This window comes from Poecilia mexicana, unplaced genomic scaffold (assembly GCF_051168715.1).
Source record: "Poecilia mexicana isolate PSO_F unplaced genomic scaffold, ASM5116871v1 scaffold_13, whole genome shotgun sequence".
Taxonomy (NCBI): Eukaryota; Metazoa; Chordata; class Actinopteri; order Cyprinodontiformes; family Poeciliidae; genus Poecilia; species Poecilia mexicana.
Genome location: NW_028263382.1, coordinates 28,295,813 through 28,323,414, shown reverse-complemented (window position 1 = coordinate 28,323,414; position 27,602 = coordinate 28,295,813). Strand labels below are relative to the sequence as shown.

General features: G+C 40.0%; 1 protein-coding gene and 2 long non-coding RNA genes across 3 annotated transcripts; 2 read left to right on the top strand and 1 right to left on the bottom strand.

The window, feature by feature from the left end:
• The first annotated feature begins 2,297 nt into the window (after positions 1–2,297).
• LOC148155864 (uncharacterized) lies at positions 2,298–5,311 on the top strand. Its single transcript, XR_015765119.1, has 6 exons — positions 2,298–2,735; positions 2,844–2,937; positions 3,024–3,329; positions 3,425–3,595; positions 3,736–3,892; positions 3,986–5,311. It is a non-coding gene; the product is annotated as an uncharacterized LOC148155864 (long non-coding RNA).
• A 1,803-nt stretch (positions 5,312–7,114) lies between these two features.
• LOC148155863 (uncharacterized) lies at positions 7,115–10,662 on the bottom strand. The gene is made up of 3 exons (XR_015765120.1): positions 9,295–10,662; positions 8,611–8,662; positions 7,115–7,789 (listed from the first exon to the last, which is right to left on the bottom strand). It is a non-coding gene; the product is annotated as an uncharacterized LOC148155863 (long non-coding RNA).
• A 2,791-nt stretch (positions 10,663–13,453) lies between these two features.
• On the top strand, positions 13,454–26,997 carry igsf10 (immunoglobulin superfamily, member 10). Its single transcript, XM_014969180.2, has 9 exons — positions 13,454–13,760; positions 15,019–15,148; positions 15,684–16,074; positions 17,769–18,521; positions 18,615–20,195; positions 20,625–22,043; positions 22,890–23,793; positions 24,284–24,650; positions 24,728–26,997. Exons 1-9 carry the CDS (start codon positions 13,540–13,542, stop codon positions 26,276–26,278), a joined length of 7,317 nt encoding a protein of 2,438 aa, XP_014824666.2. The 5' UTR covers positions 13,454–13,539; the 3' UTR covers positions 26,279–26,997.
• The last annotated feature ends 605 nt before the right edge of the window (positions 26,998–27,602 follow it).

Below are 27,602 nucleotides of genomic sequence, written 5' to 3'. Positions count from 1 at the left end.
CTTTTAATTGTTTCTTGTTCTCGTCTGAGTCTGTCCAGATTGAAATGGAGCTTTAGCAGAGGTTCAAGCTGGAAGACTCCGCCCCCTCCGTTCACCCATTGACGTCATGCTCATCCCCGTCCTCAGCCTGGACCTCACCCTGCACGTTCAATCAGCAATCAGGCTCTTCATAAGAGGATCCACACCCAAACCGTCAGACGCTTCCCAGCTGCGTTCAACCCACCACCTCCCCATCTCCACCCTCATCCTTCGGTTCTCCAGGATGGAACCCTTCCTGACCACCACCACCAGTGTCGGGCCCCGGGGGAGAGCATCCCTAATCAGTTATCGGGATGTTCATCGAGTTCACATCAAATCTCAGCTCAAATCAGCTGCCGGGGCCCGAGCGCCAAAGAACTGTTATTCATTGCTGTCATTAAATCTTTTAATTGTTTCTTGTTCTCGTCTGAGTCTGTCCAGATTGAAATGTAGTGAGAGATTTCTTTCGATCGCCTGCTTTGCTTGTGCCAACCTGCCTCGGTCTTGGACCGGCGTCTTGCCAGTGGATTCCTGTGGCGAGGTTTACGTAGTTTTCCAAGGTTTTGCCTTTTGGCCAAAACACCGGTATGTTTGCCTTTTCTTCCATCACAGATTCTAACGAGCTCAAGAGTTTTGCACGGCGCTGACGGAGCTGGAAAAGAGAAGAAAGCGGTGTCATTGTCAACATGTGCTGGTGTGGTATCCAGATGTGCAAGTAAACATCAGATGTTCGCGCTTTCTCAGTCAGCACATGCCGGACACGATGGGTCGGATCCCGAGGTGCCAGCAGCTTACGGAGACTCTCACTGTATGACTGAAAAAGGCTAGAATATCAAGGTTGAGAATGTCTAAAAAAAAAAAACAAGAACAACAACAAATAGGGTCAGTGAATCCAACACATTCTCACTCCCAACTCGTCACATATTGACGCTTGGGCAGGTACCCTCGGCGTCACATATTGACGCCAAGGGTATCCCCTTGGCGTCAATATGTGACGCGAAGGGTTCTCATTGAATGCTGTACCATTCCCTAAGCGTCCGATACTGACGACTTAGGAACGAATAAGATGACGTGTCTATTCTATTTTTTTTAAAACCTTTATTTACAATTTATGTGCTAGTTTGAACAGGATATTAAGAATATTTACTACAAATTCGGTATTTAAAAATAACTCCGTAAAATATAAAACCGGAGGAGTTTTGTTGTGCTTGTTAGCTTGATTTAAAAGCCTTAAAAAAAAATAAAAATAAAAAAATAAAAAAACTATTTTTGAGTATATCAATGATTTACACCAAATAAATTTAAGAAAAATTAAGATGTGTTTTCGTTTGTGATTGCATGCAAACTGTTCTGTAAACCTTTTAATATGTTCGATTGAAATAAAAATAAGGACGGATCCCACAAAAACCCAAGAAGAAGAATAAGCTGACGTCATCATATGCGACTCTTACACTCCGGTGAGTAGAAATCTGCATCTGTCAAAATGTTTTTGTACTCTAAAACCAAAAATAACTCCAAAGTGTTACGTTATTAAATTACTGATGGTTTTTTTAGGACTTAATGGCAGTAGGACTGTGATGCGAATGGTTGAAGACACGTTTGTAACATTTTTTTTGCCGGAAAATATACGGTGGACGCTAGCTAAATTAGCCTGTTGGAGGCTAATTGTTCCTGTACACTGTACCTGTGCTTAATACGTTTAATTAGCCGTGATAAAGTCACATAATGTTTATAGTCATGCTTGTTGTTGCCACTTTGTAATATTGGAGGGTTGCTCAAAACATCAGTGCCCCTAGGCTGTGATGATCTTTAAAGTTCTGAACCCTGTCTGAATACACTGATTGCAGCTATAGGTCATTTACTTGAATTAAAAATGAACTTGCGTCAGTACAGGCACATTTCTTTTCTCCTGTCTGTTATTTATTGCTGTTGCAAGCCAGATGAAGAGAAGTAAAGAGCTGAGAACCTGATCTTTGAACAGACAGAGACCATAGCTGAGGAGCATCCAATGATGATACCAGAGAACCAGGAAGAGACTGTGATAGTGCTTGATTTGGTTCCTGTTTCTCATCCTGTTGTCCCATCCTCTCAGTCTTTTCAGAAGAAGAAAAGACCCAGAAGCATCTCTCCAACTGCCTCCTCCCACTCCCTCATCTCTCCGTCCCCCCTCCCTCATCTCTCCGTCCCCCCCCCCCTCACCCCGCCCGTAGATCTTAAATAACTGTCAACTTTGGCTGTGTGAGTACTTTGACGTACATATCCCAGAAGGGCCGTCTGACTCTATTCTTGAGTGGTTATGCTATTCAACATTTTGGTGTAACTGGTTAAACACACTTGAATCAAATGGCTGAGGTGCCACCTCATTCATTCTGCATTCAGATCATATGAAGTCCTGGTAACATCAACATTAATTGAGTGAGATGTTTTGTGCCAGAGACACACCTAGAACTTGAAAGACACCTAACCTATTCTTGATGCCTGGTATTTGGACACCTATGTCCTATTTTATGTTTTCTTTTTTTATCTCTCATTTTAAATCATAGTTAAGATCTTGGCTGAGAGCTTCCTGAAATGATTTTTGAGCGGGAAGCCATAATATATGAGTTGGATAAGATGTTAAGGAAGGATCCCTTCAAGTGTCAAGCTTGTACCCCAGATGTGCTTTCAGTTTCAGTGGATGGAAATTGCAAGTATTACCATTTAAAGAATGCAGCAAGGTATTGTAAAATGTGTGAAATATAACAATTCTTTGTATATGTTAGTGATGTTCACTACCTTTGGACTGTAACACCTCATGAAGTGTATTTTATTGCTTTGTTTTTCAGATTGGAGGAACAGGCTATATTTCAGGACCTTTTCATTGCCAAGGATGAAAACATAGGAACATTTGTGGACTGTATACACTAATCAACCAAAAATGTAAGACTGCAGATTGTAAATGTATAATAACAGTAACCTTTTAGCCTGTAATAACAGCTTGCCTGACTGAATTGTATGCATTCTAGATTTTGTGGTGGGCAGCCAGGGAGATCTCTCACAGATCCAGCAGCAAACTGGGTGAGGAGGCTTGGAGCTAGCGGTGTGTAGACATGGAGTGCTGCTTAGTGCTCTTCGAGATAGTATGAGATATTTGCATAAGCTTTGTTCTTTCATCAAAGGCTGGCCAACAGACAATGACTTTTTTCCATGGATGTAACATGCAAGTACTGGCCATATTTTGAAAACTAACAAAAAGCTCTCATAAGCTCCAACACCTGCTTAAAATGAAGCCATTTCTCTCAATTTTCCATGGCAAAGCCCATGAATGTAAGGTAAGGAACACTGACCAGGCATTGTATAACCTTGCTGGTACATACTGCATAAACATCTTTGACACAGTTGATGTTGTTTGTGTATGTTTGTGCAGATACAGATGGACAAAGCTTGTGCCAAGGCTCATCGTTAGATCAGAAAGGAGAAAACATCTTAGCTTTAGAAGATGTTGGTCACTTGAAGACTGATACAGACACAGAAGTTCTGTCTTTGGAAGAGATCCTGTCCGGTGACACAACATTCCCATGGCAACAATCACACAGTGGTAAGTAAACATCCACTAATATGTTTTATACTGTCATCATACCTGACAGATAATATGACTAGATACTCCATGTGTTGACCTCAACTTACAAATTTAAACTTTTAATGAGTTGATTTGTCCTTTTCATAAATGCATTTCAGACTCTCAGTCTTCACACAAGAACAAGGGCAATCGATGACATCATGATGGTAAAGAGACTGGAAGAGGAAAAGAGGATCTTTGTTGATGGACCATCGTTGGAAATCTCTGTCATCCTATGAAGACACTCTAAAGGAGTTTCCCACCTGTTATCGGGAGGTAAATTTAAAAGTATGTTTTTAAGTAACGCATAATCATACCGAAAGTAAAAGCATCTAAATTTTGGATTTTTATTTATGTTCAACTTTAAAGGTTTGTCCTGTGACCTAACTGACGAAGGTCCAAGAGGTCTCCAGAGCATCATCCTCAGAGAGCTGCAGCACCAACAGATGAAGCTGCAGGCAACAGAGTATTATCTACAGCTGGGGAGCCCAAAGTGGGTCCTAGTGGCCCGGCATCCTGCATATTTTAGTTCTCTCCCTGGTTTAACACACCTGCATCAAATGATGGCTCGTTAGATGGCCTAAGAAGAACATTGACAAGCCGAAAAGGTTGTTTCTACCACCAGGGAGAGAATAAGACATGCAGGATGCCGGGCCACTAGGACTGACTTTGGACACCCCGATCTACAGACTTTGTCAGGAGCAGAGAGCGTTACCTTTGACGACGACTTCAGTAGTGACTGATAATAGTCATATATATATAGTTTGCTCATAAGTCACAAAGAGACACCTTACAATTTGTTCTTGTGCTTTCATGTTTCCAAATGGGCAGTGTTTTATCTTGTTGATTCTTTTTTTAAAATAGTTAATTTGTTTGTGCCTTTGTATTTTCTAAAAGGGCTTACTAGAGCTGTAATTACTTCCACAGTGTGTTTCTTTTTCACTTATGTTTCTGCACATCTAGTGTATTTTCTAGGTAATAAGAGAAATTGTAGTTAATTTAATAGTTTTACTATTTTTACTTCAAGTGGAATAATAACACTTGTGCTTATGTTGAGCAGTTAAATGGCTACAATGCTACGTTAAGCAGTCCCAGTGATTCTGCACTATCTAACATAACCAAGACATCTTTTTGGATCTTCTACTTTTCTTTTCTTTTTTTATTAATATGTGCAGCTCTGACTTATTTCTTAATCCAAAGAATACACAAAGTGTGTACTGGTGGAACAGTTTCTTATCCATGGTCAATTGAATGCGGTTCAGTTTGTCTGTCAATGTCTTTATTAAAAAGAAATAAGTTAAATAAAATTTCAGTACTTGTCAACTGCCAACTCTCCTGACCTGAACCCCAGAGAGAATCTGTGGGATATTGTGAAGAGAAAGTTGAGAGACGCAAGACCCAAAACTCTGGATGAGCTTAAAGCCGCTATCGGAGCATCCTGGGCTCCATAACACCTCAGCAGTCCCACAGGTTGATTGCCTCCATGCCACACTGCATTGAAGGCTGCAAAAGGATTCCTGACCAAGTATTGAGTGCATAACTGAACACGATTATTTGAAGGTTGACTTTTTTGGTATTAAAACACATTTCTTTTATTGGTTGGATGAAATATGCAAATTTTTTGAGACAGGGATTTTCATGAGCTGTATGCCAAAATTATCAGTATTAAAACAATAAAAGACCTGAAATATTTCAGTTGGTGTGCAATGAATCTAAAATATATGACAGTTTAATTTTTATCATTACATTATGGAAAATTATGAACTTTATCACAATATGCAAATTTTTTGAGAAGGACCTGTAGACCTAGTGTTATTTATGCGTGTCTAGGTTCAACAGTTGACAGGTGAAAAAGGAAGCCGACTAAGGTTTGGTAGAACTTGCTGTCGGTGTCATTTAGTTGAAATGCTTCAGATTTGGACCTAACTTCTTTTTTAAAACAGAGCGTCCCAACTTAGTGAAATAATCTTAACATTAACTTGGTATTTGGATGCATTTACAAACCAAAAGGGGTAGACCTCTATTTCAACTACAATAATTAGATGGACACAACTTAACTTACATTCTCTTTATGCCTTTTCTCTGCAAGCTTATGAAATGATGAAATGAACCACAGAGGCCTGAGGCCTCAGGCAGATCATTCTTTTTCCACTAGAACAGATTTAGAGTCGGGCTACAGAGCTCAATTCTAGAGAAAATGCATCTTTGAACCATTACTTTCATAAAGCATTGGAAGATTAAGCCATCTCTACCACTCAATTTGAGATTAGTGATGGAGTTAGGGTTAACCCTAACCCCAATCTAACCTTAGATTGTTTTTATACAGTTTAACATAGTGTTTCTCTAGGAGAAAAGCACTATGTCAATCAAACATAATTTAGATTACTATACTAATGTAGTTTAAATTACAGTAGAGTCAAACTGATTCAATATTAATTTACTAAACTGTAATGTTTCTGGGTTTCAATCTGGGTTTCCTTTCATACACAAAATAAGCTGCAAACTTTAACTTAAATAATTAACCTTAGACAGGTAAAAATGCTATTCAAAATACTTCTCCATAAAACATTTTTATGTGTAAATACTGATCACGCTGAATAAAACACATAACAAATAGCTTCACACAGTTCTACAAGTGTGTAGGAAACGAATCTGTTACACAGTTTAACCTTGCGTCATGCCTTACAGACAACACACAGGGCAAACTTGACCAGCCTACAATGACGACCAGCTTGTCAGGCAAAAAGTCTTTATAAATCCCATCATGACTCTTTCTGTAATCAAACGAACAGTTTCACTACATTTTGAAGTAACATTTCTGAGTGTATCGTTGACCTTGATCTTATTTGGCTACAGACAAATACGGTTGTCATCTTATTGAAAACCTTATTACCCCCCACCTCCCACAACGTGCTGATAGTGTTCCTTTCTTCTCTTAATCAGTCTGCCGTACGATGGCTGCGTTCCATTTCAGATTCCCGCCGATCAGCCGTACAAGAATTTCTAGAACCAACTATGCGGAGCTGGGATGCTTATAAAAAGTCTATCTATCTATCTGTCACAAATGCCATACACAATTTTAAACACACAAAATATAGATTTGCATTTATATATCTATATAGATATATCTATACATAGATATATCTATATATAGATATACCTGTCCTGATATATATCTAGATATATCTATATATAGATATATCTATATAAATAGATATATCTATATATAGATATACCTGTCCTGATATATATCTACAGATATATCTATATATAGATATATCTATATAAATAGATATATCTATATATAGATATACCTGTCCTGATATATATCTACAGATATATATATATAAATGCAAATGTATATTTTGTGTGTTCTTCAAAATTGTGTATGGCATTTGTGACATAGGTTTATTAAAATGTATTGTTCTAATACAGTCAGTTGATCTGGACATTGCAATGTATTTTTATCATGCTCTTCATCAATAACTTCACTTAAAGTTGCTGTGTTTAAAAATAAGTACTGCATTTGAAAGCAATTTTATTATAACATTTTACAAATACAGTCTTGATTCACAAAATCCATGACACAAAAAAGATATTAAAATAATAGCTTTTTGAGTTAAAAAAAACACTTCCAATTAGTTATATTGACATCAAGTTGTGCTTATTTTGTTATGTATTTTTATAGACTTTACTTTGTACATCCACATCAACATTATAAACACTCAAAAAGAAGTGTGTACAATACCATGTTTAAAGTTTTTAAGACTTTAGTCATATTTACTGAACAAAATCTACAAACAATTCTGTTCTAAATTTCAAGACTTAATACAGGCACAATACCTGCCTGATGCAGTGACTCAATCAGCCTCACTTAGTCTTTAACAGAACTTGACAAAAATGTGTCAGTAAACAGCCCAACATAAGCTTACATATATTACAACCATAACATTCATTTCAGTGAATGGCCGAAAACAATATTACACAGAGAACTTCGTAAAATGGTCAAACTGCAGTAAAAACAAAGAAAATAAATTAATACTTTGTAATACAAAAAAGAAAAAGTAACATCATGGAAGGACTTGTTCGCTGTCTGAAGGAAGTGGCACTTGGTGGACAGCAACATGAGAGGATTTACTTGCAGGTTCCCAGGTATCATCCCAGATTTTTCCGCTAGAAAAGAACAACAAAATAAGGATGTGGATTTTTTGTGCTATAAGGTTCACAAATCTCTCTTTCTAAGATGTATACCTGACTTTAAGAGGGGGTGATGTAGCCAAAATATTTTCTATGCCGACATCCACCCAAATGCCAGCTAGTACTTACATCCTGTTTTGTCCTAAATATACAATATTATCTTGACTTATTAAGTGTTAAATGATAAACTGACTGCAGTCATTTTTACCACTACACAAACAATGAAAATCTCTCATAGTGCTTCAGTTTCTTAGAAAAGTCTAAAAATCAAAACAGAAAAAAAGTGACAGTTTCAGATTAAATGTGTGGCTTATATTAATTATAAAAGGCACAGTGTTAAATAATAAGTGTTGAATCACCTTTAAAAAGTCCAAACATCAAAATCAGCATTCCTTTGCTGATAAGCGGCCTAATTTCGGTATTTGGAGTTCTATCTCTATATTTCTATGTTTCTGTGCAAATGCTGACTTTTAGTATGAATTTGTTTCACCCAAAGATGTTGTGACTTATGTGCTATAAGTGTTACTGATTCCTGTTGTAATGCCCGTTTTTGTCCTCATAAAAAAATAAAGACAAATATAAAGAAAGAAAAGGAGTCTGGTAGGTCAGTAATTAAAGCCACAAAGTTTATAAGTAAACAACTGTGCTTATTTTTTGCAGACCACTGCCTCCCTTATCACCCCTCCCCCCATCTACTCATCTCCACACGTGGCAATGTCTCTCAGTGTATCTTGGCATGTTTGACTGGGGTGGGGATGTACTGTCACAGGGTGGATTAGTTAAACTTTTAGACTTACCGCATTAGTTCTACGCCCAGGGATTGATTTTGGGTACTACATTTCCACCAACCTAAATAACAAGAAAAGGAAAAAAACAATTTTAAAAACAAAAGAAGAAATGAAGTCCAAGCGTGTACACTTGAAAACTGAAAACTAGTGTGGTGACTGTCATATTTTATAATCCTTCTAAACTTTACTCTTCTTTACATGGATTTACACATTTTCTCAAATTAGTTTGACATTAACTTTAATCACTTTACAATGGCCACATAAATGGAAACTAAGCCCAAAACAAGTTGTCTTTGCTTATAAACAGTCTATATAGTTTTTCTGTTTCTGTGAGAATTTTGACATTTTAGGGCTGGACTCCTTAAGTCGCGAGTTCAGTTTTCTTCTCGGTTCGATTCTCGGCCTGAGGTCTTTCTGCATGGAGTTTGCATGTTCTCCCTCTGCATGGTGGGTTCTTTCCGGGTTCTCCGGCTTCCTCCCACAGTCCAGAAACATGACTGTCAGGTTAATTGGTTTCTCTAAATTCTCCCTAGGTGTGAGTGTGTGTGTGTGCATGGTTGTGTGTTCTGTCTGTTTCTGTGTTGCCCTGCGACAGACTGGCAACCTGTCCTGGGTGTACCCTAGCAACACTCCTGACCACAATAGGGACAAGGGTGTAAGAAAATGGATGAATGTAAAGAAAACAAAACTTACGCCACCCTGACTTAAGGAGACGGCATGGTCAGCAGGTGACATGAATGCAGATGTGGCTGATCTACGGGCGGGGGTGGGGGAAGGAGAGATGACGGAGCGGGAGGAGAGGCAGTTGGAGAGATGCTTCTGGGTCTTTTCTTCTTCTGAAAAGACTGAGAGGATGGGACAACAGGATGAGAAACAGGAACCAAATCAAGCACTATCACAGTCTCTTCCTGGTTCTCTGGTATCATCATTGGATGCTCCTCAGCTATGGTCTCTGTCTGTTCAAAGATCAGGTTCTCAGCTCTTTACTTCTCTTCATCTGGCTTGCAACAGCAATAAATAACAGACAGGAGAAAAGAAATGTGCCTGTACTGACGCAAGTTCATTTTTAATTCAAGTAAATGACCTAGCTGCAATCAGTGTATTCAGACAGGGTTCAAAACTTTAAAGATCATCAGAGCCTAGGGGCACTGATGTTTTGAGCAACCCTCCAATATTACAAAGTGGCAACAACAAGCATGACTATAAACATTATTATGTGACTTTATCACGGCTAATTAAACGTATTAAGCACAGGTACAGTGTACAGGAACAATTAGCCTCCAACAGGCTAATTTAGCTAGCGTCCACCGTATATTTTCCGGCAAAAAAAATGTTACAAACGTGTCTTCAACCATTCGCATCACAGTCCTACTGCCATTAAGTCCTAAAAAAACCATCAGTAATTTTATAACGTAACACTTTGGAGTTATTTTTGGTTTTAGAGTACAAAAACATTTTGACAGATGCAGATTTCTACTCACCGGAGTGTAAGAGTCGCATATGATGACGTCAGCTTATTCTTCTTCTTGGGTTTTTGTGGGATCCGTCCTTATTTTTATTTCAATCGAACATATTAAAAGGTTTACAGAACAGTTTGCATGCAATCACAAACGAAAACACATCTTAATTTTTCTTAAATTTATTTGGTGTAAATCATTGATATCATACTCAAAAATAGTTTTTTTATTTTTTTATTTTTATTTTTTTTTTAAGGCTTTTAAATCAAGCTAACAACAAGCACAACAAAACTCCTCCGGTTTTATATTTTACGGAGTTATTTTTAAATACCGAATTTGTAGTAAATATTCTTAATATCCTGTTCAAACTAGCACATACATTGTAAATAAAGGTTTTAAAAAAAATAGAATAGACACGTCATCTTATTCGTTCCTAAGTCGTCAGTATCGGACGCTTAGGGAACTGTACAGCATTCAATGAGAGAACCCTTCGCGTCACATATTGACGCCAAGGGGGTACCCTTGGCGTCAATATGTGACGCCGAGGGTACCTGCCCAAGCGTCAATATGTGACGAGTTGGGAGTGAGAATGTGTTGGTGAATCAGATGAATATACTAAATATGAATGCCATGAATGGATTTGTCCTCAATTTAAGAAAAAACTAGATAAAACAAACAAAAAAATCCAAACAAAAATCTGGGTTAGAAATCTGATCAGAAAAGTTGGCAAATTTTAACAATCGGTGGACATTGGGATTATTTTGGTTGCACTAAGTTTTTGCCGTTCTTGCTCTTATTTTCTGTACATTTATGTTCAGTTTTTGTTTTTGTTTTTTTTTTTTGTTTTTCACCATCGTTTTTAAACTGCCCTTATTTTCATCTCTAATGGTTCCATCAGCAGCTCCTCTTCAGAGCGTTTATCATCCTCCTCCAGAGTTACCCAGTAGGTTTCTGGCACCTTGAGGCCAACAGTTTGTCCCCAGATTAACCCTCCAAAGCAGCTTTGGTGGCATCAGAGAAAAATCCTCCGAAAACTTCCTTGAATCTCTGAGAATCTCAGATTGAGAGCATTTGATGCTTTGGTGCAGTGGTCCCCAAACTTTTTCCTGTGAGGGCCACATAACTTTTCCCTTCTCTGGTGGGGGGCCGGAAATTGTTGACGGAGGGGGGGTTTACCCAGAAAGCACATGGGCAAAAACATATATACAGGACACACTCCTGCCAAAGAGCCCCCTGGTGGTCTAAGAAAAATCCACATATAAACCGGAAAATACAATAAATGAAAAAAATAATCTGAATGCTCTCTGGTATTGTTCAGGGGGCCGGACCAAATGTGGAAGCGGGCCGTAGCTTGGGGACCCCTGCTTTGCTGATTCTTACAAGCTTCAGGCTTCCCTTCAGAGCGTTTCTGTGGACTTCTTCCTTACACTAGTTTTCGCTCCACTGAACTCTCACTACTTTGGGCCATTCTCTCAAAACTTCCTCGTCTGCCCGTTTAATTTCCACGTTATTTAGGTTACAGTCTCTACTTGCGCAATTTTGGGTTGTTTTATGGGAGGATTTCTTTTGACTCCTAATGGAAGCCTGGCAGCTGCACTTAGAAGATTTGTCTGTCATGATCTGTTGGACATTTCCATTTTTTTTCTTTACTTTGGCTCTAGATTTTTAAGGTTAATTTGATTTATTCCTGTCTCTCTGCCTGCAGTTGAGTCCTCACCCACAGTTGAGAGAGAAACAGAGACCTTGTTCAGACGGCGTACGAGACTTGAAAGAAAAAACTACATGCATGAAGGCATTTTCAAGCTTTCGCAACAACAACAAAACAATAATAAGCAGTAACAGTAGTTAGAAACTCACGGTTGTGTTTTGTCAGTTCAAAGCAGTCAAAAGTGTCTGCCCTGTACTGTTAAATTGTCCTTCACATTCTTCCTTCTCGCCATGCCAGTTTAATCATTTACATGGGTTTCTGGCTTTCCTTTTACAAGACAGAGTTTGTAGCTGTTGGAACCAAGTCTTCATTAGCCTTAAGTTGCAGGAACGTGCAGAATCTCACATCTGCACGCGCATTGGAGAAACAAGGATGAAAACATCAGCGATTACAAATGATTTTAAATGGAAAGATCAAAGCAAGCTGATTGCAAGGATTGTGTGTGTGTGTGTTGTTGGCAAGAAACATAAGTGAAAGTGGCAATGAAATGTCATCGCTTGGCCACCGGAGCACACACACAAAAAACACAAGTGTGCCTATAATTACATAATAAACAAATAATAATGTTTTATAATGTTATACCTGGATATTTGACTGAATTGTGAACTGTTTGCTGTAAGAAAAAGGTGGGATCATTTAATGTCAACACATGCTTTGAACTTATCTGATGAAATCTGAGTAAATCCCCGTTTCTGCTTAGAGGAGATTTTGCACCTAAAACTAAAACGTAATTGCACGAAGACTATTCTAAGACGTCTTGGCAACGGTTCATAATTATTCTCTGCAGTTCCTCAAGTTAGGAAATAATTCATTTAGTTTTTTTTTTTTATAGATCTGTCGGATGGAGAGTATTTTGTGCAACCCGACTCCCTCGGTGTTTCATAGCTGGAGTTGCTCTGGGATTCCATTACAGCAGATTGCTGGGGGTGGAGGAGACCGGAGTGTGCGCTCGGTTGCAGACGCTAAACACAGAAATGACCAGATTTGTTCTTCCCACACAGCAGACTGGAGAAATGCTGCAACTCAATGTGGACCTTAACCAGCTTTAGGAGGAACTCTCCAACTTCACATGTGCAGCAAGTCTGTTTTAATCAGCTGCTTTTGACTGAGGTGAGGTTTTTGCATGCTTATTTAATTTATTTTATTTTAAGTGGCGTGTGTTGATCTTGTCTTTAAAGGGCGCTTGTATTATTTGGTAATATTCATTATTGTCCTTCAGTAGGCAAATGTTTCATAAGATGTAACTGGATTGTCCCATCAAAATTGTAATATTTATTTAGAGCATTAATTCTCTGGTATTTACTTTCTTTTAATTTTACTCCTCTACATCCTAGATGAAAAGTGTTTAAATTAGTTGTGACGAATTCATCATTTTTACACAAAACATATTATGATAGGCTGAACATAAAAATATGTTGTGCCACAATTTCTTTATTAAAGAAAAGTCATTATACAGTGTCAAAAGGTAAACATGCCAATATGTATGTGTTTATTATTCCCTTTTAGTTTTTTTTTCACATTTTGGTTATGATATTTTAAGCCTTGAGCTTTAAATGTAGGACCTCTAACCATGCTGGTGTGCTTCTTCCTTTCTGTGCTTTAACTTCAATAAATTTATAACGACAACATTCCCTCAGGATGATTTGCCTGAACTTGCCAAACCTCTCTCTCTCTCTCTCTTTCTCTCTCTCTCTCTCTCTCTCTCTGTTCAGGTGGATTTCATTAATGGATCAGGTCAAAGTGTCGCATCCTCCTTGCTGAAGCCCCGTCCACATGACTGCCCGCTGCACCATGAGCGTGTGTGACCGCAGTGCTTTCTGGCTACGGGGGCGCTTACTGGGGGCTCTGTTATTGCTGGCTGCCATGCAGCCGCCGTGCGCCGGCTGCCCCAGATCATGTGTGTGTCACATTCCCACTGAAGTGCACTGCACCTTCAGGTACCTGACTGCAGTACCTGACCACTTCCCACCAGCTGTGGAAAGAATTAACCTTGGGTATGTATTTTTTTTTTTTTTTTTTTTTTGTTCACAACTTTCAGCAGGTTGCACAGCTGTTTGCAATCAGAATAGAAATTACTCCAAAAAGAAACTACTGTTAGCTACAGATAACTGCTTCAAACTAAAATAAAGGTTGTCCTGCAATTTTTTACATAACTACTGGCGTGATGTTTTTAATTATTTGATAAATTGATATGACATAAATTAAAAAAAAAACAACCAACACTACTTGATGGTTACTATGATGGCGACAAATGTGTTGGATAGTTCTTACGACAGGTAAGAATTACTACTGACCCACATGTTGAGTTTAAAACAATATATGTTTTGCACATAACTGAGAGCTGTTAGAGGTATTTTTAGGACCTGAATTATTATTTATTTATTTTTTTTAGTTTTATTTTGCAAATGAAAACAAGTATATAGAGCAGGGGTGTCCAGGCCCTGTCCTCAAAAGCTATCATCCTGCAGTTTTTAGACTCAACACTTCTCCAGTCCACTTGAAACTGTTCATTTTCAGGTTTCTGAAAAGCTAAATGAATCCTGGTGGGCCAATTCAACTGTGTGACTTAGTAGACATGCATGTAAAAAGTGGTAGGATGGAAGCTTTGGAAGACTGGAAGCCTGATAGAGAGAAGGCAAAAACCCATCAAGCTGCACTTGCTTTGAAACTGATGCAAGTTTTTTTTTTATTTTTTTGTTTGCTTTGGGAAAAGAACACTAAGCTCCATCTATGGCGCTCGCCCACAGATGTCCTCAGTTTGTGAAAGATTATTTCTACAACACGGCTGAGTTACGCATCTTCCCGTTGTCCGCCATTATATTTCACTTTATCACTCTCAGGACAGAAGTTGTGCTGTGCTTCGCCATGGCAAGGCTAGCATCGTTGCTGTGTTTAGCAGCAGTAATGACAAGATGATATGTGTTCCAAAAAACATTTTGATAGAGGTGTGAAAAGGCTGACCGCACCCTCAGGACGGCGAAGTGCCCGGCCTGTTGCTGCTTGTCAACCAAGGCAAAACTTATCATCTTAACACGAGCTGTCGATTCGTGTCAGGGCTCCTCTTTGAAACTCATCATTCAAAATGTTGCTCTTTTCGTGCCACTCACATCAACGGTTTCTTCTGCTCGTACATGTGTGCGTTGTGCTTCTTTGGGATGTGTTTTGCTGGCCTTTACACATGTGCTAGATGTGCAGCCACCCAGGCGTTATGCCAATCTCTATGAACTAAAGCTGAAGTTTCTTTGCCATCAGGTACAATGGTCTAACTTTCTTGAGAGAAAGCGACTTCTTGAGGCTTGAGAAGCTGCAGATGCTGATGCTGCACAGCAACACTATACACAGCATGGAGGACAGCCCCTTCACAGATCTCGTGTCTTTACAGGTAAAATAATGTCTTTTAACAGATTGCCATCATAAAATGTTCTTAAAGGTCAAAATAGCATAGCCTCCTCACAAGCCTTTGCAAATGACACTGCATTGTTTACCTCAATGAGATAAATAAGAAAACATAGCAGCCACACATGTTCACAGTTTACAGTTTCTTTGTGATAAGAAACAAGAGAAAGTTTTTACATGAGGTACATATTTTTTCAAGGACATTTAATTTGATGTAATGTATTAAATAAAGGGATTAAAATAGTATTTCTTTATTAGGTAAAGACCCAGAAAAATAATAATTGGCTCCTTTCAGATACAATGCTAAAAGCAGCATGACTTTTCCAAAGAAATTATTTGATTTCTGCTTTTTTATTGTTGTTATTATTATTAATATTCCATGCAAATCAAATCCACTAACAAACCGTACAGTTTTCATACTAGATAAATAATCGGATGACCAATAATGGCATTTCTTAGACGTGCGTTCTCATATGTTGAAATCACGCTGATGAGTCGTTTCTACTCCCTGTTCGTTGCAGGTCCTGAAGATGTCGCATAATAAACTCAAGGAAATACGCAAAGAGACATTTAAAGGCCTGAAGAGTCTGCTGAGGCTCCACATAGACCACAACCAGATAGAATTCATCAACCCAGAGGCTTTCTGTGGCCTTACAAACTTGCAGCTGGTCCAGCTGGAGGGCAACCAGCTCCAGCAGCTCCACGCAGACACATTCATTACTCTGAGACACAGCCAGGTTTTCAAAGTGTCCTCACTGAAAGCCATCTACTTGTCAGACAATCGTCTTAGCGCTCTGCCTGCCGACATTTTCCTAGGCTGCAGTCGGTTGGAGAACCTCTTCCTCCACGGCAACCCGTGGAGATGCGATTGTCAGATGAAGTGGTTCTCAGAGTGGATACAAAGGAACTCTGGTGAGTATTTAAGAGTGTTCAGCTTTGCGAACCATTTTTTGTGAACGTAGCCTGCATGTGGCCTTCGGGGCATCATGTCTAATTTTTCTTTTTAGTGGTGTTCGGGCTTGTACTTCAGAATAGTTGCATTCATTTCCATGTCACGATACTGAGAATATAGGCAGCACTGAATATAGGAAAGTGAAATGCAATTATGTTGTATTTGAAAGGATGAAATAATGTCTCAATACCACACACTCCATTTAATAAAGTAGTAGTAAATAAAGTAGTATTTGTAAAGTCTCCAGCTCCAACTTGAGTTAATGAACTGGAGATTCATAAGGGGGATTTATCTAGAGAGGTCAAATATGTTCTGAGAGCGCTAACGTCTCACTCACACGTCACACTCTGATTTTACTTGGCGAGGACAAACAATCACAGCTGAGGCTAATTATCATGGGGAAACAGACAGGAAGAACGGATTTTAATTGATAAAAAAACATTTTGTAGAAATAGAGAACACCTTCAACATAAAAAAAGAAACCAATCCTGTAAAAGAAAACAGATTTTCACCTGATAAACTTCCAACATCTGTCATCATCTTGGCTGTCTGGCTGTTTATTCCCTTCTTGAGCTTTCTGTCCTGTAGCTGTGGCACAATCACAGAATCTACATCAACTCTCACCTTTGGGATGCTCCATGCCTGGATTAATAATCTCTGCAGAGAAGGGCTCACTCCATCCTTCTTCTGCTTTCCCAATAAACTGACACAAATTCATGTGGCATATTCCAGTTAAAAGTTCCTCCTGTTGGACCAAACAATCTTCTGCAAATAGCAATAGTAGGCTTCAAGACACTGGAGTGACAGATGTAAGTTAGCTTCAAAATACTGTTATTATCTTAGAAAAGTCCATTTTAAAATAATTGACTTGCTATATGAAAAATATAAAATAAAAGCAAATCAGTCATTTGCTTGAAAATGTATATCCGGTCCACACTTTTAAGATTTATAGGTAATCTGGCTTTTAACCCTCCCATTGTATTACCGCTACACTCAAGAGCTGTGTGGCAAATGCCACATTCAGACAGCAGGGAAGGAAAATAAAACTCAAAAGTGCACACAGGGTCAGGGCGACCTCGGCTGGACTGCGCACAAAATGAAAAAAAAGAAAAACACATGGGGTCTAAATGACCCCGTCTCTTAAGACTGCGGGAGGGGTAAAGATGAAGATGTTTTGGATTTAAGAATGCCAAGATGGTGTTGTAGTAGTTTCGTAAGGTTATATTGATTTCTAATTATCTTTTTTGTTTTGAAGTCTTCATAAAAATGCATTAAATTTTATGTCTGAACAAAACAAGAAATGTTTTTAAAGGGAGAAATCTTTTAGAAATATTACTAAAACCAGCAAAATGCCCGTTTCAGCGTACTCAGGTACAGAAAAAAAAACCCAAAGACAAGAAACACTCAAAAGGTAAATAATATATTTTAGTCAGGATAGAACTGAGCAGTTCATGCTGTCATTCGGAGACGATAAATGGATTTAGCAAAAGTGAACTCATAACTCGCATCTTTTTGCAGCATGATGATAATCTTTTCTGGGTCATAAGTTTTACTTTCAAGTTCTGACTTGGACAGCCTATGATGTGTAAACTGTAAATGTTCTTTTCCTCTGTGTAGCCAACTAAACAGAACCCCACTTGATAATTGCTTGCAGGTGTCCTGAAGTGTAAGCGAGACAGGCGAGGCCAGCTGTGTCCTGTTTGTGAAACTCCTGCCCTTCACCACGGTCAACCTGTATTTATCCTCCACCGTGATGCCTTTGTTTGTACCAAACCCTGGATTAAATCCCATCTCAAGCAGAAAAACATAAGCCTGGAGGAAGGGGACTTTATTCCTGTTTACCCCAAGGACTTTACTGCCCCGTTAGGCTCCTTACAGATGAACCTGACTGACCAGTCTTACAAAGATGCCAGTCTAATGTGCACCGTTCAGACGCCTACTGCCTTTGAAAACCTGACGCAAACCGCAACGGAGGACGAGGGAGGAGTCGTGACGGGGCTCACCGCCGGTATCACTACATATTTGGTGTGTAACGTCGACCATGAACACGTCCAACAGCTCTGGCAGATCTTGGCCACTTACAGTGAGTCTCCTGTGAGGCTGGAGAGAGGCGTGATGCTGGCCAGAACACCTGAAATGATTTACAGATACAGTCAGGAGAAACCTGGAGAGGAAGGAATGACAACAAACGTTAAAGCTGACATTAAAGCAAGTCCTGCATGGCTGATGCAAGGAGAAGTGAGCCTCCAGCTCGACCGTACTGCAACCACCTTTTCTACCTTGCATATTAAGTACCAGTCGATTGTCAGTTTACAGCTTGAAGCTGTGCCTACAATAAGAGGTCGTTATTCATGGACCATGATCAAAAGAGACAATCAAACCAAGACTGAGCACGTTGTGACTGCAGGTAGGTTCATCTTTGAACGATTAGGGAGGCCTCACTGTATTCTTGTGAATAAATGTTCTTGCTTCTGTAAAATTTATCTCTTTATTAACGTAGGTGGTGTGGCAAAGTTGAGCTGTCATATCCAAGGTGACCCAAAGCCTCTGATGGAGTGGATTTTACCAGATGGAAGTAAAGTCCGGGCTCCGTTTTACAGTGAGGACAGAAGGATCGTGATCTCTGCTGATGGGGTGCTAACACTTCGGGGTGCAGACGCCGCTGACACTGGTCTGTACCGGTGCATTGCCACCAACTACTTGGACGCGGATGTCCTCACGTTTCGGGTGACTGTTCTTTCTCCCGACGTGGAGGAGGCTGAGGTTAACGGTCTTCAACTGTCAAAGTCAATTGATGATAATCTTAGGCTTGATTGTAGCTCCACTGGGAGCCCCAGCGGCTCGGTTTCATGGATTCTCCCCGACCACTCGGTGCTTGACAAGTCTCAAGCGAACAGAAAGGTGTACGAGAATGGCACACTTCTGATTCAAGGCCTCACGGCCAGGGACCGAGGATTTTACAGGTGCTTGGTTGCTAATCAACTGGGAATTGACTTACTCGTGTCTCAGGTGACACTAGCCGAGGAAAGGTCTGAAGGCATGAAGGATTTGAAAAGTGAAGGATCGGGAATGGCGATGGACTCCAAGATGGATTCCAGTTTGGAAGATCATACAGTCAAAGTCAAAGAGAATGCTTTTTCTGCTCCTTCAGAAAAAACGACTCAGGAATCCAAGACTGTCACTCCAGATCGGCCCTACCCTAGACTGCGACTACAGGGGAGAGGAAGGATGGGACAAAGAAGGAGGGGAGTAAACAGACGCATCTGGAGTAGCAGGGTGTTTCCTCAAGCTTCCAAGAAGGTTGATCCACAGAAGTTTGCTGAATTAATGGAAAAAGTTCAAGATGGATCAAAAGTAAAGACTGGCACAGTAAACGAGAGAGTCAAAAATAAAAATCCACACACGGTTTATGTTGCTGAGGAGGAAACTGGTTCGGGCGGGGGTTATAAAGAAGAGCATCTCACTGTTGCCCCACGGAAAGTGAAACCAACCACAGAAACTGCGGAAACATATAAACCAATAAAGCCTGTATTCACAGATATACCAAGTCAGTTTCAGATGACAGACTTTTACCCACTGGAAAGAACCAGTATGCCACCTGCAGATCTGATCCCTGTCACCTTACAGCTTAGCGAGAGAGATGACACACAAGTAACTCACCTCAGCTTTTTGGAAGAACCAACTGCGGAGATGGAAACATCCACAGGGGCAGCACTCGCCCTGACTACAGACCCCAACGTTACTCCGGTAATGGATGATCCAGGCCCAGTGGAGCTCATCCTTCACACAGACCCAAAGAGCCAAATGACTTTTACAGCAATCACTACCACAGAGAGAGAAAAAGACATAATCACCTTCCACACGACACAAACACTCAAGTCCCCGCAGCTGCCTGCCGGCTCCACCATCATCTCGAAGCAACAGATCAAGATAATTCCACACAAGAGCATCAGAGGAAAAGGCGGCAGGAGGATCCTGCATGGTCGGAGGAGGTTAATTAAACCCAACAGGATCACTGACATGCAGTCTTTTATCAATCGATTTAAACAGCCGACTGTCAAGAAGGAAGAAAATACCACAGGTAAGACGGTTCAGCTGTTGTCAGTAGTTTATTTATTTTTTTTTTTTTGCAATATTGACTTTAGGCAGGATTCATAATAAAGTATGAAAAAGGTTAAATCAAATATATATATACACACACAGACACAGACACACACACACACACACACCCCCACACACACACACACACACACACACACACACACACAGACACACTATACAATACTACAATACTACTACTACTATATACAATACATGTATACATATATATATATATGTATACATGTATTGAATGCAAAAACTGCTGTGTTTCCAGACTTTCTTTCTTATCTCATTGCCTATAAGTTCTCTTCACCTTTTCATCTTCTCTCATAAAAAATGTGCACCAACTCTGTTTTTGAGAAAATACAATTTCCACACACTTATCTACCATCTTAAAATGTTTCCTCAGATTGTGACTGCGACGGAAACAGTAAGACGGGGACGACTAATGCTCAGCCTGTCACTCCGACACTTTCCTCCAATTCGTTTTTAAGCAAAGGAGAAAGGCCTACCTCTACACAAAAAGCTTCAACTTCTGCCACAGATCATTACAATGCAAATACCCCTGTTATCCAGGCTCAGTCCGGATCAGAGGCTTCCTCCGAGTACATAACATCTGCCGAGGCACCGGAAATTGATTCAACAATCGGTCCTTTTCCTACTCCAAAAGAAGAACAGCAAATTAGCGCCACAAAAAGTACCGCAACTAAATCTAAGGTTATCCATGGAAAGATACCATGGAACAGACTATTTGAAAGCAGTGAAAGGGTAAAACTGCTGGGCAAATTCAAGAAACCATTTGTTCAACCAAAAACTACAGTTCAGACTACATCTGTTGCTACCACCATGACAACCCCACAAGGCATCCTTTGGACTCTGTCACCATCCAAAAGCAAAGAGAGCTCATTAGATGACGACAGAGGTTTAACATCTGGAGATTCTGAGTTTACAACACTTAGAACTGAATATCACCCAACTAAAACAAGCGTATTTGATCATTCCGGGTCTTTGGACACAGCTCAAACACCAACAGAAATACAAACTCTTCCTGCTCCTCCTACTGTCGATCAACGTTCAGTTGACAGCCCTGATAGAGTATTAATGTCAGGATCCGGAGGTTCTTCAGATCAATTTGCAAGCAACCAGAGCTTTGGTGGAAGAAGAAGACAACAGGGAAGAAGAAAGAAGCCTTTTGGGGGAAGGAGGCTCTTCAAGAGACCAAAATTTACTAAAGTCATTTCTAAGACAAATGTGGTTTCGACCGCTGAGGTTACAACTAAGAAAAATGTGAACGACGAAACCACACAATTTGTTTCATCTTACAGTCCCACTTACACAATTTCAAACCCTCACCATACAACTACAATGATGCCCAGGACCACAAGGCAACCTTATGTAGCTGTTCAGAACAGAGTCAGCAATGTCAAACCTCCGATAGAGAGAAATAATGGTGGCACTTCTCGCCAGTCACACAGGACAATCGAACCAATAGAAAACAGCAGCAATGCAAAGGGAAAAGCAGAGAAAGGTCTTGACACAATGACTACATTTACATCAGAGGAAGATTATGATGTCCCTTTTAAAGATAAAAAAGTAACTTATAACTCTGTCCCTGGTACTCGTAATCATCTCATGGACAATGAAGCTACCACTGCCAGAACTGTTCCACTAAACCCCACAGCAAAACCCACAAGGAGCAAACCAAGGATAGTTGGAGGAAATGCAGCAAGCTTTACTGTTTTGTCCAACTCAGATGCTTTCCTCCCCTGTAAGGCTGTGGGAAACCCGCCTCCGGTGGTAACCTGGAAACACTTCTCCTCGTTCACAGGTACTTTCACAGTTTTTATAAATCTGTTGCTGTTAAAAATGAAGATTAAAAGCTCGCATCTTTAGTTGTTTTTTTTTCTTTTTTGGAAAACATAATTATGTATAATGGCTTTTGAATACATGTTTTTCTTGAGATGTAGTCTTAAGCTCAAAATCATCCATTCCTCCTGGCAGATTTAGATTTTAATGATTTTATTTATTTTATTTTGACCAGCTTGTTTCTTCTGTAGTTCTTCTGTAAATTCTGTAATTTTTATGAAAATGTTTCCATGAATTATCGAAAAGAACATAAATCATTTTTGACATACAACTGTTAAACAAATTGTAAAAAATAAAAAATAAAAAAAATAAAAAAATGCTAAAATGCAACTAATGCAAAATGCAAATGCATCTAGAAATAAACTTCTTGGTTAAATTAATAGAACTATAAATCTAAATATGTCTGGAACATAATTAATGTTGATCTTTACTGTATCTGCAGGTATTTGTTATGAATTTGATTTATGGCAGGTAACATAGAGTAGGTACTGAAGGGGTTGTGTCTTGCACACCTTCCAAATAATTTGCATATTCAGAGAGCTGTCACGTACTTAGCATATCAGTAAGTTCTGCAGAGACCTTGTCTTAAAAGGATTTAGTTGAGCCAGTTGTGCTGAATGAGGAAAACATCTAAAATATACGGAGCAACAGTCCTGCCATTGGATGAATGCGATTGAACACCGTCTCAGATTTTTTGTTTTCGTAGATCACAATTTTTTTTTATTTTTGGTCTATTATTTTTTTTTCCTTGACTGGTTTTGATATTTTTTTTAATCTTGAATGTTTATTTGTTTTTTGTGTGTCTTAGGAAACACTGTTTCCATCAGTGAAAAAATGGACAGGTTTGAAGTGCTGAGCAACGGAACCCTAACCATCCAAAATGCCAACATTAAGGACCGTGGCCAGTACCTTTGTCTCGCTGAGAATGATCATGGATCAGACAAACTTCTTGTCACCCTCTCTGTGGTAGCCTACCCCTCACGGATCCTTGAGCCGAAAATGAGAGAAATTAAATCTCACACGGGAGACAGAGTGGAAATGAAATGCAAAGCTGAAGGCCGACCGTTACCTATGATTTCTTGGATCTTGGCAAACAAGACCCAAGTTAGGGGTGAAAATACGGAGAGAGGAAGGGTACTGGTGTCGTCTGAGGGGACCCTGATTATAGACCATGTGTCTGTTTATGACACGGGATATTACAAATGCATTGCCAGTAACACAGCAGGAGCAGATACGGCTACCGTACGACTGCAGGTGGTTGCGGCACCCCCAGGTATTGTCGAGCAAAAACGGCAGCAGCTGACAGCCAGGTGGAGACAAAACCTGTGGCTCCCTTGCAGCAGCTACGGCACTCCAAATCCCAGCATTCACTGGGTCCTCCATGATGGATCAGTGGTCAGATCTCATCAACGTATGAGTGAAAAAAGGATATCGGTGCTTGCGAATGGGACCCTTTTCATAAAAGACGTGAATCCAGAAGATGATGGAAAATATGAATGCATTGCTACCAGCTCCACTGGTTCAGAGCGAAGAGTAGTAACTCTGTCAGTGGAAAAACGTGAGCATCCACCTGAGATAGTGGAGACGTCTCAAAACACGACAGAGCTGTCTTTTGGGGATCAGTTAAGGCTCAACTGTTCAGCAACAGGAGAACCTAAACCAAAGATCCTCTGGAGGCTTCCATCAAAAGCTGTTGTTGACCAGTGGCGCAGGTAAAAAAAAAGAAGAAGAAGAAGAAGAAGAAGAAGAAGCAATGCCAATTAGATTAGCATAGCCATGATATGTAAAGACATTTCCAGCAAATATATAGATTAGAGATGCATTGCAATTCCTCAAGGAAACACCTTGAGGAGCAGCGTTTGTCCTGTAATGACAGTTTTAAGCCAAATTAATGCTATCTATCTTTCTTTACAGATTGCAGTTTCTGTTGTGATTTTAAAAGAGAACCATTTGTCCTTTTCAACACAATGCTAGCACTTGCATTGTTCTCTCCAAGTATTGTTCATACAGTCCAAATGTTAAAATTTGATTGGTATTTGCTCTTTAGTTACAGTCAGGTAATAACATTGGACAAACAGGACATATGCGAATGAAAAACTACATTGGTATTATTTATCATGTTTTTACAGTGACTGAAATCTTGTAAATCACAGTTTTAAGACAGTACAGTGACATGTATTGTCTGTTATGTATTTTTTTCAGGATGAGCAGCAGAATTCAGGTCCTGGTTAATGGAACCCTTGTTGTCAACACCGTAAGTGATAAAGATGCTGGAGATTATCTTTGCGTGGCACAAAGTCCAATTGGAGATGCTCTTCAGCTTATGAGGGTCACTGTGTCGATGAAGCCTGCCAAAATAGAGCCTAAGTTTGATAGGAAAAAACAGGTTCACTATGGCAAAGACTTGAGAGTCGACTGCAAAGCCTCAGGAGCACCGAAACCTGACATCTCTTGGGGCCTACCAGATGGCACCATGGTCAACAGTGCTTTGCAGGCTGATGCTGGCCATGGAGGAGGACGAGCACGTCGATATACGTTGTTTGAAAATGGAACTCTGTTTTTGAACCAGGTATACCTTTTTATCGATGGCAAATCTCTGCAAAACACTCAAACTAATTTGTAACATTTCATTTTATATTTCTCCAGGTTAGTACTTCTGAGGAGGGGGATTATACATGCTACGCTGAGAACCAGGTGGGAAAAGATGAGATGCATGTACATATTACCGTGGTGACGGCTGCCCCACGAATACGACCGCCTAGCCAAACCTATGCCAGGGTGAAGCCTGGAGGAAATATTCGCTTTGACTGTGAAACTTTCGGGGAGCCAAAACCAAAAATTCTATGGAGGCTATCTAACAATGATGTAATAGCGGCGTCAAATGAGCGGTACTTAATCCACGCCAATGGTTCTCTGGGTATACGAGATGTGACACTTATTGATGCTGGAGAGTATGTCTGCATGGCTCGCAACCCTGTCGGAGAAAACCGAAGGATTTATAAGTTAGACATTGATGGGGATCCTCCGGTCATCAATGGCTACCAACAGAACAGAACAGTTATCAAAGATGTGGCCATAAAACACTCTAGGAAACTGTTGGACTGCAAGGTTGAAGGTGACCCCACACCCACCGTCACTTGGATTATGCCTGACAATATCTTTCTTTCAGCACCATATTTTGGCAGCAGGATTAATGTCCATCATAATGGGACTCTAGAGATTCGGAATGTGCGACCTTCTGATAGTGCGGAGTTCATTTGCTTGGCAAGGAATGACGGAGGAGAGGCAGTTATGGTTGTGCAGCTGGAGGTTACCAGTGTGCTGCGTAGGCCAATCTTCAAGAACCCCTTTAATGAACGAATTGTGAGTCGGATTGGAAAAACTACCGTTCTGAATTGTTCAGCCGATGGTCAGCCACGGCCTGAGATCATTTGGACTTTGCCTAATGGAACACGGATTACAAGCGGATCCAGGCACAGCTCTCGTCTCAGACCAGGTGACGATGGGACTTTAGTCATCCATAGCTCCCGTGAAGAAGATTCTGGAAAGTACCGCTGTGGGGCCCGGAACTTTGTGGGCTACATAGAGAAACTAATCATTTTGAACATTGGACAGAAGCCGTACATCTTCACAAGGCCTAAAGGCGTCATACGCAGCATTTCTGGGGAACCCCTGTACCTTCACTGTCTATCTGATGGGAGCCCCCGACCCAGAGTCTACTGGACTATTCCTGGTGGTCACACTTTCTCTCAGCCTCAGATACTTGGTCGCTACCATTTGCTAGAGAATGGCACTCTGGTTGTTCGTGACACTACTGTCCACGACAAAGGAAACTACATCTGCAGGGCTCGCAACAATGCTGGAGAGGCACTCATTACCGTTCCTGTCCTTGTGATTGCTTACCCTCCACAGATCACCATGGGTCCACCTCCTAGACTGACGGCAATAACTGGAACACCTTTGAAGCTCAATTGCGCTGCAACTGGAATCCCAAAGCCAGAAGTCACCTGGGAACTCCCAGACCATTCAGTTCTTTCAACAGCAGAGCAGGGTCGGCCCACGGGTAGTGAGCTGCTTCACCCACAGGGCACACTTGTCATCCAGAGGCCATCTTCTTCTGACTCTGGACAGTACAAATGCTCAGCCAAAAACTACCTTGGTACAGACTCAAAAGTCACTTTTGTTCTAGTACTTTGAGAGGAGGTAGTACTTTCAAATGTCAACACAGAGAGATCATGCCACACCTGTTTCCTGTGCTGTATCATCAGTGGATTCTTTTGAGTCTTTGGAAATAATAACAACTAAATATTTAAAGATATTTTTTTTATGGATTTTTGTAGAAATTGGGGAAACCCTGCCTGCCATTGCCAGAAGTGGAAACTGAGGATCTGGACTTTCATACGTGCTGCAGATTTAAGTTGACCAAGCCTGTTAAACTTGGGAAGTGATGGAACTAGAATTAACTTCGCTGGTCATGAGAACTGCATTTCCCTCCTACTGTGTGGTCCATCTTTCCCAGCCTGGAAATTGTGTTTATTCCAATGTGGGATTTCTGCTGAGTGCTGCAGACATTACACGTTGTTTAACTTGTAGTCGGATTAAAATGACAGGAGGTAAAGTATGCATTAAAACGTCTTCTAAAGGCAATTTTCTGAATTACACAGCTCTTTTAATTATATAAAATCATATATAAGTCATACACTGGAGACGTGTCTGCAAGCGCAGACAGACCGCTTTTTTGAAACAGAATTGGATTTCTTTGTCAGTGTTTTTTGTGTCTTTATGGGAATAAAAAAAAAACCTTCTAATTTCTGAAATATAAGAGACAAAACAGCAACAAAAATCACATTATCGCCTACAATAATCATTAATCATTTCAAAGTATCTCATAACAATAAAGTGAAGGATAAACATGACTGTTTTTTTCTTTTATGTGGGTTTTGTTAAGTTAAAAACTAGAATACTGAGATAAAAAAAATATTCAAATGAAGGCAATGTCTCTTTTTGAAATCAATGTTTAGCTACCCAGCTGTTAAAGTAGGCCTTTAACAAACTCCTCTGTAAACAGGAAGCCACAAGCCAACCCTTTATTTTTGGAGGTAAAACTTCACAGTGATTTTACTGTCTTCCTGCAAACCAAACCATGAAAGAGGTATAAAAGGAGCAGAAGCATTAGTTGTATAGACATGTTTAAAATTAGGAAGACCTTTTATTTGGGTATCATAACATTTGTACAAGATTGTTTTCAGGTGTTCATGTAGAAATGTGGCAGTGTTTTACTTTTATTATTATCATTACTGAAGCAGTTATACCAGCCAGGCTGTTGAGCTGCTGAGCTTTTCATTCAAACTATTTCTCAGTCCAATACTCCTGTTATTATTATGAAGTTATAAAGGCAGAGTGTCAGAAACAGCAGGAGCTTCTTAAAGAGACAGAGGCCAATTTCAAGTTGTCAAAATTGTAAAGTCAAATTTCTTTAAGTTATGTTTGATGCAGCATTTTCATACCAATTGAAGATAAC

Coding starts and splice junctions, on each gene's coding strand:
- igsf10 (XM_014969180.2), top strand. CDS start 13,540: ATGACTGCCCGCTGCACCATGAGCGTGTGTGACCGCAGTGCTTTCTGG. Junction 23,794..24,283: donor GTTGTTGACCAGTGGCGCAG/GTAAAAAAAAAG, acceptor TATTTTTTTCAG/GATGAGCAGCAGAATTCAGG. Junction 24,651..24,727: donor GAACTCTGTTTTTGAACCAG/GTATACCTTTTT, acceptor ATATTTCTCCAG/GTTAGTACTTCTGAGGAGGG.